At 34.1% G+C, this 12,865-nt stretch overlaps 1 protein-coding gene across 1 annotated transcript; it reads left to right on the forward strand.

Moving 5' to 3' along the window:
- On the forward strand, window positions 1-2,581 carry LOC127120759 (2-C-methyl-D-erythritol 2,4-cyclodiphosphate synthase, chloroplastic). Its single transcript, XM_051051299.1, has 3 exons — window positions 1-450; window positions 533-663; window positions 2,003-2,581. The coding sequence occupies exons 1-3, from the start codon at window positions 123-125 to the stop codon at window positions 2,234-2,236; spliced, it is 693 nt and encodes a 230-aa protein (XP_050907256.1). The 5' UTR covers window positions 1-122; the 3' UTR covers window positions 2,237-2,581.
- The last annotated feature ends 10,284 nt before the right edge of the window (window positions 2,582-12,865 follow it).

Genomic DNA, 12,865 nt, shown 5'->3' on the forward strand with positions numbered 1-12,865 from the left:
AAAAGAAAAACGACAGAATATACCAAATTCTGTGCCGCTCAAACAATTCATAAACGACAGTGTCTGAAGTCAAAAAATTTGTAACTTGTCACCGTTTCACAGTCTCCTTAATTTCAACAACTATGGCTGCATCTGCATCTTCTTTAACAGCACTTTCCTTCTCCTTCCCATTCATAACATCTACCAAATCTTCTCTCCCAGTTCCATTCTCTTGCTCTTTTCCTCGCAATCTCCATCTCAAATCACCACGAATCGTCTCAGTCTCCGGAGCTGCAACTCCCACCACCTCCGTTGAAATTGATAAATCCCCAATCTCCGCCACTCCTAACAAGGTTCTTCCGTTTCGGGTTGGGCACGGGTTTGACCTTCATCGATTGGAACCCGGTTATCCCTTAATTATTGGTGGAATTAACATACCTCATGATAGAGGTTGCGAGGCTCATTCTGATGGTAACTAATTCTATCTCCTCACCCCCTTTTCATCCTTTCTACAATCCTTCAAGATATACTCATTTCGATTCTTCAATTACAGGGGATGTTCTGCTTCACTGCGTGGTTGATGCAATTTTAGGCGCTTTAGGTCTTCCTGATATAGGACAGATTTTTCCTGATAATGATCCTAAGTGGAAGGGTTGTGACTCTTCCGTGTTCGTCCATGAATCTGTGAGTTCTGCTTTATTTTCTCCATTCAAATCTGATTTAGGCATTACTGTTGTTTGAATTTAGTTTTAATTTTGGAATCTATTAATAGGCCACCAAGTGTTTGTTATAATGATTTGCATGTTCTTTCACAATTTGTGTTTCCATTTTTAAGGGGCACTGCATACATATTCCTTTCAAGTTGTTATTAAGGGACAGTGCTAGATAGAAAGGTATGCAATGTAATTGGAGACGGTGGAGTGGAAATGTGATGTCAAGTGCATTCCATCTCTGCTACTTCTACTTTTTATTTCTTGTAATTTAGGTTTATTGAGGTATGAGTTTGGGGCATATGATATGTCATCAACTCCTTAGCCTCAGAGGGTGTGATAAAACAGGAAACAGGAATTCAGTACTCACATGTCCATTAAATCTAGAGGGTCCAGGAACATGTGCTTAGGAAATCATGTATTAATTAGTGTATACTGTAATTGTTAATGACTAAGAAGGGCGAGGGCTTAGAAAAGACTAGTGATTTCGTTAATGGTGGAAATTAGCTTAGACCTCGTCAGGGAGGCTACTGATTAGTTTGAGTCAAACATGCTTGTCTGCCTACTAATTTGCATCTTTTATTTTCCCTTGATCATTTGCAAAGTTGCTGATCAAACCCATTTTATCCGGTTTCATGAACTAACAAGCATAGGTTCACAAGGTCTGTTATTAAACTGGACACAAATTTACATCTCAGAAACAACCAGCAGCCCTTGTACTTACCTCAACATACACTACACACATGCCACACCTCACATCTCCAATATGCATGTATTATATATACTATTTCCTAAGCAAAAGTTCATATTCACTCACTCTAGATACAGCTGACATGTGAAGTGTGACTTCCTATTCTAAACAGTTTCAGATACAATGCATATCTGAAGAATGAGTTCCTATTCTAATAAGTTCTATTTATTTAAGCCAAGATAGACCAAAAAGTAGAAACTAAGTTTGAGGATATTACAGTAAGAAAAAAAAACTTTTAACTGTAGTACTGTACTCAGAAGTAAGATAGTGCTTTATCAAGCAACTATGTAACATGTTAAATGATAGTGTCTCTTCTAATCCAAACAAAAATTTGTATGTTATTGAATAAATTACACCGAGGTCTAACAGTTATGCAGTAACATTTCTTGCATTTGTTTATTGTTCAATTCCATTTGCTTTTTAATTTATGTGTGATGGTTATACGAGGAAAATGATACTTGGTTGTTGAAAGTGTTTCTCTAGGATTATGATTGAAGACAATATTGTACATATACCTGATACTTAATAGGGTATTTTCTAATCTGTTATAGTTTTATTATAGGTCAGGCTTATGCATGAGGCTGGTTATGATATCGGAAATTTAGATGCTACATTGATACTTCAGAGGCCGAAACTAAGCCCACACAAGGATGCTATCAAGGCCAACTTATCCGCATTGCTTGGAGTTGACTCATCTGTGGTAAATATAAAGGCAAAAACTCATGAAAAGGTTGATAGCCTTGGAGAAAATAGAAGTATAGCAGCTCACACAGTTGTTCTTCTAATGAAGAAATGATGGTAGAATCTGGAAATATTACGAGGTACATGAAAGAATAATGATTTCATAAAATCACGGAAAATTTAATAAATTATGCTTTATTGGCTGCTTGTATACTGGGTTTTTGATAGAACATTATAGCGGAAGTTGATTCTTATAGCATGCTCCACTCATTGGGATAATGCTTGATTGTTTTTGTTGTATGCTTTATTGGCTACTTGTGTACTACCGTGCCGTGTTTATACAAAATCTTAATAGATCATTTGGACTGCTAATCATTTGTGTAACTCTTTTTTCAGAACTTGTAACTAATTTGGTTTATGTGTGTATCTTTGCTTTAATGCTTGTAAGAATTTGCGTTCATTTTGCTTGCATTGTTTTTCTTTTTGTGTGGTTATCAAATTAGAAATTTAATGAATGTTATTACTACCAAACTGATGCAGAATGTTACATGAGCACATGGCCAATGCAGTAAGTCGTGGCCTTAAGCTCGCAAAGTCTAAATAGCCTAACTCGTGGGCATGTGAAGGCACATGCTCACATGCTCATTTACTAAGATCTGAAAATGTTTGCTCTTTTCACCCTTATGGGTGCATCATACACCCTTAAAAATCTGAAAATGTTCTTAGTATTCGGAGATGCATCTTCGAACACATAAAAAATCACATCAATCAAGACGTTGTAAGTGAGACACCTTTAATTTTGTCCGAAAAATGTCCAGAGATGTATCTCTGCACTCTTTATTTTGCTATAATGCTATACTACACTGCACTTTTTTAATTCACTGGAGAACTTTTCAAATCTTACTAACTTAATCATCCTGGATACAATTTCTCTTGAGAAATATCCAATTATATTGAGATTATCTTCATAGGTTCAATTGAGATCACTTTCAAAAGAGTTAGAGTCTAGATATTAAATTGATGCAACATTTGTTCGAGAAAATATAGTAGCATAATACAATGAACTCTTTTTCACGAACAAACTTTTCATATTTTACCAATTTTATCTTTGATACAATTTTTTTATTATGCACTCTATTGCATTATATAAAATTAGTTTTCATTTCTGAATCTCATGAAGTTATATTGTACTTCTTTTTGATAAATCTTGAACAAATGCATCTCCGGATACATTCAAATTCACGCACGTTTTCGGTCATTAAGGGCAGTTATGATTTTTCACGGGGCAGTTATGATTTTTCACGGTGATAGACGAGCACATGTAAGGGTGGAACGAGTAAACCCCAAAAATAAATAATGAAAGACTAACAAACAAAATCAGCCTAATTAGAGATCGAATAGTTTGGACTTTGGATGTAACAATTGGGCCGAATTTTAAGAGAATTTTTTCTGTCACCCTCCACTTGTAACTGACACCCCATACGCCCAAAGCTTTTATCTTATTAACCCCGACCAATATTAAAATTCATTTTACAAAAATCATAAGAATATTTCGAGCTTTTTGAAAACCTCTAGAGATTTCTGGATTTTTTGAAGTCACTACCTCATTTTTTGAAGTTTATGACAAGTATTATTTTTTATATGTTTTTGGAAAAAATTGGTAAAACCACATGTTTCTCATGCGCTTTTACTGTTTTTTTTTAAATTCAATAAAAATACATATATTTTTCCATATTTTTTAAAAATCGATAAAAATACATGTATTTTCTGAAATAACGGATAAAAATACATGCAATTTTATCGATTTTTAAATAAATTCAGAAAATATATGCATTTTTAACGGTTTTGTCAAAAAATTAGAAATAAATTATGCATTTTGTACCAGGGTTTTTCCAAAAACACGGTAAAATTTATGCGTTTGTATTTGTCCCTGCTATTCTATATGAGGGCATTGATATATGGTTTATTAGTCACGTTTTGGGGTCTGTCCGTGCCATTAGAGATCGTGCAGTGGAAGTTCAGTTCCAGCAAAGTGTGTGGATGAGTACTTTGAGTGGTATCTTATTGTATTACACCCTTACATCATCTCACTTAAACAACATGGAGATGATGATGAATCTTCTCATGCTGAACCTTCTCATGTCGAATCTTATCGTGTTAGGCATTCTCATGATGGAGTACCTTCTGATGCTGGGGTACCTTCTGATAATGTGTCGCCGCCTCTGTCGCCTTTACATGGTGCGGATAACGCTCACCAAATGTAGATGATAACAATCATTATAAATATTCTCACGGGTTTGTTGAAACCAGATGGTGAGGTTTATACTTTGGCATCACATGTTTCACACATAGCTCGTGGGGGACCTATTTATACCTTATTATTATTATTATTATTATTATTATTATTATTATTTGTATTATTGGTATATTATGTGTAGTGTTACTAGGACATTTTCACAATATTGTTTATTAGATAACATTTTATCACTTTCATTGATGCATGATGAACATAAATTAACATTTGACAAACTGTTACATAACTTGGACAAATGATTACATAACTTAATAAAACAATAATAAATTAGAAAACCTAATCATTACCAGATGATTCTGGACGTTTTAACATTTTGATTATGTCGTCGACAAATTTAAAAACTATCATATCAAACTCAATCGATCCCTTAGTTAACCTACAGTGATATGTTATCCACATACCTTTCAAATCTTCATCGGCCTTCAACTTGATAAGCTTATATTTCACCTTTCCATTAATATAAATCCAGTCTTGATGAAACTCGATCTCATTAACTTTCATGTTTTTGGTGTCTGAAAACATATCATTCAACTTTGATCTCAGAAGGGTGAGACATGTGGTGCCTTCGAGGAGCCGAAACTCTACTAGAGGTTTCACCCCGTTGAAATACAATTTTGCCTTAAATAAAAATTGAGGCATTCTAATATATTTTTCTTAACAACACATGATCCCTGTTTATACAACTTTGAATTCATTATGGACCACACAGAATAGTCAGTGCAATCACATTCGTAGAAAACTGTCGGCCAAATATCAACCGCTCAATTAACACTACCAAATTCTTGCATGACCGACTAAAAATTTGAGAATTGAAAGTTGATTTGAAAAATTGATACATTTTGAAATACTAGACTTGTGACCTTTAATAAAAAAAATATATGGTAAAAAACACTTTTAAAAATAACCGGTTTGTGACATAACATACTGGTTTCTTGAAATACCCGGTACATTGAATTCTTAAGATACACTACTAGATTTTTTTATTTGTACCGAATTTATTAGGTGTACTACTTGGTATTTTGTTCGAACTTTTTGATAAAAATTTGACAAGAGTAACATGGGTATTATGAAAATATGTGGAGGTGCTAGGTATAAGCGGGTGGGGTGGGGGGCAGTAAAGGTTATCGAATTTTAAGTCCATTTCTTAACTAATAAAGAATTTGAATTACACATTACTCATTCCTTCTCACTTTTGTAGGTGATTTTTTACTGCACCCTAAGCATTGCTTCCCCGCTTCTCCTTCCTCATTTTCAAAATACTCTCTCAAAACACAAGCTCTCCAAACTCTCAAAACCTATCAACTATCAAACTCTCTCAACTCACATTCTCTCAAACTCATTCAACTCACTTCAAAGTTTCTACCAACAACATCCAATCAATCAAAGAGCTAACTTAACATCAAACTAATCTCACATTTGGTAAGTTTTTTTTATTTTTCTATACTTTTTTATATTTTTATATACATTTGTAGAAATTGAACATCAAATTATGTAAAAGATAATTTATATATATGTTATTTAAATGAGCAATATATTTGATAGGTAGTTTAAATGATCAATGCATTATTTTGGATATTGAAATTAAATGCATTTATGCCATTTTCATTCATTTGAGTTGCAGAACATTACCGAAATGCATCTCTGGATTTTTTCAACGTTTTCATTTCCATAATTCAAAGATACATTTTCGAAAAAAAATTGTCTGCATTATTTGGTTTCACTTCATTGTGTTCAAATGTATAATGCTTGTGTGGTTTGATTATAGGCATTATAGATGATAAGCAAGATAGATTGAGGCACATAAGAGTTGCGCAACATGCATCAATTATGAGGGAAAGAGCTCGATCATCGTAGGTACTTGTCAATTCTAGTTAAGTTGATTTGAAGGTGTCAGCTTCTAGGACTCATACATATCCACATTCGTCTTCACGTAGGAGAAATGTATCACCTACTGAAGCGCCCGAGGCACCGCAGACACCCGAGGGGTTTGAAGGAGGCATGTCTGAATTATCACTACCGCCTCTATATCTAGACCATGATGTCAGGCATGTGTGTGATGAAGAGGTAAAATTCAATTGTATTCATCCTTTGAAACACATTTGTTATAATATTCCAAGTTTCTGGCGATGATTTATTTTTCTACAGGACCACAATGCTTTAAAATGCATCAACCATGACCGAAAGATTACGGGTCTTTTGCAACCTACTGTGTAATGATTTTAGGATGCAGCGCATCTATCTCGGATGTGAGACTTGTGTAGGACTGATTATAGTACGATTAACTATGTCATGTTGTCCACGTTTGTAGAGAGATGACATTCTGGGACATCATATTTTCATCTTCCACATGGTGAAATGTCCAACACACTAGACGATGTCTCGTGCCTTTTGCATCCTCCGATCATGGGGGGTGTTAGACCACAACATGATTACCATAGATGATGTAACATCCCAATTTCGATTTAGTTACTTTATTGATTTATTTGTGACTTTTACATAATGTGTTTAATTATTATGTGTTTTAATTAAATAAGTGGTGTGTTTATATGTGGTATTTGGGGTGTGAATGTATTAGTGAGGTGTAGAGGAAGAGTTGGAAGTTGATAGAAATAATTTAGAATTATTTTAATGATTAAAATAATAGTAATTATTTTATTTATTTAATTAAATGAGGAAATAGAGAAATTGGGTCAAAAGTGAAATAAGAGAAATATGAGGGAACAATGAGTAAGAAATGATTAGATGTGGAGAGGAAAATAGAAATAGTAAAAGCTGGATTAATTAGGTTAATATAAGTTAGAGAGACCTAAATCTAATAAGTACATAGAAATTTGGAGAAGAGAGAAAGAGGATAGAGACAAGAGGGAGGTTAGAAGTTGAAGGAAGAACACATTCAAACCAGTTCAGACTCAGATTGCTTGCTATGGGTAGAATGAGGAGTCCTTAACCTCCAATAGAGAAATTGGGATTTGATAAATTATGAATATCTATGATGTTTTGATGTTATTGGTTGTTTTTAAATGATGAATTTTGTGTGCATATATGTGTATTATTTTCTGTTTTGAGATATTGATGTTTTCCACCATTTTTTAGGGTTTTGAAGGTTTTGGGGTAAATATGATTTTGAGGGATTGATGGATTAAATGTGCTAAACCATGAAAATCATATGTTATGGATAAATATATGTCATGTATGTATTAGTTTTGGTTATTTTTATGGTTGATAGTGAAAGAATGAAAGGTTGCATTGATCTCCATTGCTGAAAACGTGCTTTGATGTTTTGAATGTCCATGACGGGCGTCATGTGATCGTCATCCCACTAGGGTTTGTGATGGGTGTTAGGTGAAATTTGAATAATGACGGTTGGGATGACGCATGTGGTGATGGGCGTCACTAGGGTCATCATGATCCCACATCATTTGACTGAGACTAGGTGTCATGAGAAGGTGTTAAGAAGTCTTCTAATGTTGTTGACACGCGTCACAAGGTGACGGGTAAAACCATCACAAGCCCAAGAATTTTGTAAATGTATTAGTTGATGATATGAAAATACTATTTTTGATTATTTTTATTTTTTGGTTGATGACATATTGTTAGCCACTGTTTGATGTTATTATGGTGTGAGTTAATGATCAAACATATTTGATCGGAGTTATGAAATAATCAATGAATGATGAGAGTCTGTTGAATGTTGTTGAGCATGTAGTTATGATGACTTATATATATTTTATGATGATTTCATCATGAATGATTATGCATTTTTATTGTAGTCATGAAATAATAATTCGGTGCATGATTATTATGTTGTCGTCAATGCATGTTATTTACGTTCGGTGTGGACCTTAAATGTTGTAGTTGTTGTTGAATTGAATTGACTTGTATCACATGCATCATATGTCGTTGTTGTTGTGAAAAAGATGAGTTCACAGGTTCGGTGCCAGATTTCGTTACTTGTCCCAAGCTCGGCGTTGGGGCTTGGAGATTGGTGCAGGGCTCGGGGTTCAGTGCAGGACTCGATTCGAATGAGAAAACTTTTGTTGAGTTGGTACCACATGCATATACATTGAGTTGCATAGTTGAGTCACGCTGCATAATGAGTTGTATGTTTATCATGATTGTGTATGATGCTGAGTTGGGTGTGAGAATGTGATTGTGTAATTATTGTGAAATATGTGTAATTGTACATGTTTTACCTTGCAGTTTATACCACTTAATTTATTGATGTGAATTCTCAACCCTTTGTTTGTGTTGTGGCATGTGCTCCTCTTTGGAGTACAGATAAATAGGTAACCGAGTAACTGCTTAGAGTTAGAGGATGGCGTTGGGTTGTTCCTCTATTTTATTTTTTTCTTCTTCTTCATTTCGCATTTTAAAACTTATATTTCTCTGATCTGTAACACTGGGCGGGGCGAACGATACTTTTTTATTTCCGATTTGTGTTAATTAGAGAGTTTGAGGTTATACTCTCGATGTTTTGTTGTTTGCGTTGATTTACAGAGACGTTTACCATATTGTTTTAGTTTTAATAAATTATTTTTATGAGACTTATATGATTGTGAAACATGCTTATTTGATAAATTTCGTTGCGATGATACCCTAAGTGAAGTTGAGCAAGCGATGATAGGTGTTGGATGTTTTATTTTAAATTATAAGTGTCACATAACATGTTGTGATTTAATATGTGTGACATCCTAATGTGCATATGTGATATATCCTTGATTTATTTCATTATATTACACGCGGGGAAATTAGGGTATTACAAATGATGTAGTGGAAATGATGGTAGACTATCTGGGAGATGACCCAGGGGATGCCATGCAAAAGTTAGAAGCCACCAGAGGGTGTCATGCTAGGTTTACTTAATCTCCTAGTACCAGATGAGTCACAGAGTACCCTAGCTTCTAATGACTGGAATGTTGCATACAACTACATCCAATGGTATTTCAGGATATCACATCCTTATATGACACTGGATGCTCCGGGAGATCCACCTAGGTCGACTCATCAAGAGACACTAACGGGGGAGCAAGGTAGGTCAAACATGTTGTTTTTATGTGTTTCCTATATGTCGTCATATCATGGATATTGTGCGTGCGGGTATAGACAGAGGAGTCTTTTCAGAAGGATCTTAAGCGAGGGACATCATAGATGCCATTATGGAGGAGACATGGTCGGAACTGCAGTACATAAGGCAACATAGGAACATGGGACTCAGGTCTGACATATGCAGTAGTATATAGTATTAGTATTAGGGGAACTATTATCGACTGTATTTTATTTTGACTTCATTATGTATTACGAATTTATTCATTTATATATGTTATTTTCATATTATTTGATTAATGTATGGTTTATTTAATATAAAATTGAATATGAAAATATAGTTATAATGCATCGTCAATTACATCAGTGCATCTCTAAAACAAAGTCAAAATTTATTGTCTGGTCTTAATTCGGAAATGCATCTCCGTATTCTGTTTGGGGTGTATACGGAGATGTATCTTAGGATCAATTTATCTCAAAATGGGTATGTCTCAGTTAGGAATACATGAGGTGAGTATATGGTAAATCCGGAGATGCATCTTCAGACTAAATTTTGGGGGGAAATGAGGTGAGACTCACTTTAGGACGTGTTTGAGGTGCGTCCGAAAATGCACTTCTGGAATCTGAGGGGCATTTTTTTCCATAGGGTAATTTTCCACCACTTAGGGTCGGATAAGCAATTCTCTTTTTGTATTCATAATTTGTTTATACAAAGGTTGATTATGAATGTTCATCCCCATGACAATCTCGATATACTAAATGAGTATCTTAGAAATTATATTTTTCATACTTATGTCTTTTATCTTGTTATGATTAATAACACAAATATGGTTCAAGTTGGTAAGGAGTTGGATCTCACAATGAGGAGTTATGGGATTGACTCTCATTGTCAATGTGAGAACATATTTAGGCTTTGTTTGAGAGTATGGAGGGGGATATAGGGGATGACTTTGAAAAAAGGGAGTGATTGAGTAAAAATATTATAAGGATTTAGGTGGGGAGTGTTTTAGGGGATTTATTTTTATTCAAAAACCAATATCTCTTTAATTTAGGGAATTAAAAAATTGAATTGGACAAGGGTTTTGGAGTGTTTAGACAAATTGATCAGATATAATTTTATTATTATAGTATTCTAAAAATTAAAAATATGTTAATGATAAAGACTATTTTATCATTCTATACAAAAAAAAAGTTAAAGATTTCTTATTTTTTTAAAAATAATTTTTCGGAGCCTTCTTTTCATCCCTCTCATCCCCTATTCCAAACTCCCAAACAAAACCTTAGTGGATAATCTGCAAATACCTCTATGAGCGATCTTTCGACCTTAAGACTTGTCTAACCCGTTAAGTTTCTAGAGCCTAACTCACATAAATTTTTGTATTAGATCTGTGGCCTTGAACACTTTACTAACGAAATATACTGGTTGTTCGATGTTAGTGATAGATGCTAGAGAGAGAGAGAGAGAGAGAGAGAGAGAGAGAGAGAGAGAGAGAGAGAGAGAGAGAGAGAGAGAGAGAGATCATGTATTTTGGCATACACATCTTGGTCACTTGAGTGAGAAAGGTCATAATATTTTAGCAAATAAATTTTTTCTTCAGATGAAAGGTATTCCTCTAAAAACACGTGCTCTTTGTTTTTCTGGTAAGCAACATAAAATTTCCTTTAATAATAATGGTCATCATCAAAGGCTAAATGTTATAGTTTTAGTTCACACTAATGTTTGCCTGATGGATGGTAAATCTTTAGGCGGTGCATCCTATTTTGTTACTTTAATTGACGATCATTCTAGAAAAGTGTGGGCTTTTATTTTGAAATCTAAAGACCATGTACTCGGTGTCTTCAAACACTTTCATGCAAGTGTTGAAAGAGAAAAAGGAAGGAAACTGAAATATGTCGGAGTTGATAATAATGGTGAATATAGAGGTACATTTGGAGAGTATTGTAAAAAGCATGAAATTAAGCTTGAGAATATTGTTCCAAAGATACCTCAACATAATGGAGTTATAGAGAGAGCGAATCATACGATTAATGATAGAATCATGTGTAAACTCTCTCATGCAAAGGTATCAAGAGCCTTTTGGGGTGAAGCATTAACAACTTTAGTAGATTTGATCAATCTTTCTCCTTCTGTTCCACTTGATGGCGATGTTCCAAACAGAGTATGGACATGAAAAAATGTATCTTATGGTTACTTGAGAGTGTTTGGTTGCAAGGCTTTTATTCACATACCAAGAGATGAGAGATCCAAGCTTGATAAAAGATCTAAATAATATATGGTTGTAGGTTATGGTCATGAAGAGTTTGGGTATTAATTGTGGGATCCAGTTGACAAGAAAATTATTAGAAGTCGTGATGTGATATTTCTTGAAGACCAAACTATTGAAGATTTTGATAAAACAAAGAAGCCAAAATATGATGGAATTTGTTTGTTTTCATGTAATAAGAGGTCAATGGAGCGCATCAGAATGAAAAAGGCTAGAGATCGCACAAAAAGGAGTGTTTTCCATACAAATTTCCCATACCAACACAACTTAGACGTGTCCCATGACACGGTCCGTGTTGGCCCCTTTGAGCCACCTCCATACAAGCAACCAGAGGCTGACCCTACTAACTAGTGTTCCCCGACACGATCCGTGCCAGTCCTCAGACAACTATAAACTTTTGATTTTTGGGTAGTTTTTGTGACCTTTCATCATCCATAACATCGATAACCAGTGATTAGTTGTAGTAAAGCTCAAAATTAGTGCCAGTTGTGAGTTAGTTATGGTTTGGTTTACTATAAATAAAGGCTTAGAGCTTAACATTAAAACGAGGGACCTAAAGGTGATACTTAGGTATCTCTGACATATTTTATTACTATCATTCTATACATTGTTATTTTCTTTAGTTCTTAGCTTAAGTTCTTGTTACTCTATTGTAATTTTTGAACTTTTGGTATCACAATCTTACTTTCATTTTCATCTTTCTAGTTATTATTGCTTGTACTTTCTTTAATTTATTTTCTTGCATTGTTTATAAATATTGTTATTGTTGTTATTTACCTCACCATGTGTGAGTAATTCCTTAAGGACAAAGGATTATGAGAGCTTATCTCATGACAACCCCAATGAATTTATTCGCTATATATTATGAGAAACATTTTGACTGTCTTCTTATTATATAGTTGAAATCATAATCCCATGTCCTATTTTTATCATTTGCTAATTTCTATTTTTAAACTGCATCAGATAAACTCTTTTGCGATCACTTTAGATCAACACAGTTAAAGTAAAATTCAATAATCATACATTTCTCTATGGGTTTGATATTTTTATTACTTGACACAACCGTTCACTTACGGTTCACACACAATCAAATTCCTACAAGTTAATAAGACAAATAAGATAT

This window comes from Lathyrus oleraceus, chromosome 2 (genome assembly GCF_024323335.1).
Source record: "Lathyrus oleraceus cultivar Zhongwan6 chromosome 2, CAAS_Psat_ZW6_1.0, whole genome shotgun sequence".
Taxonomy (NCBI): domain Eukaryota; kingdom Viridiplantae; phylum Streptophyta; class Magnoliopsida; order Fabales; family Fabaceae; genus Lathyrus; species Lathyrus oleraceus.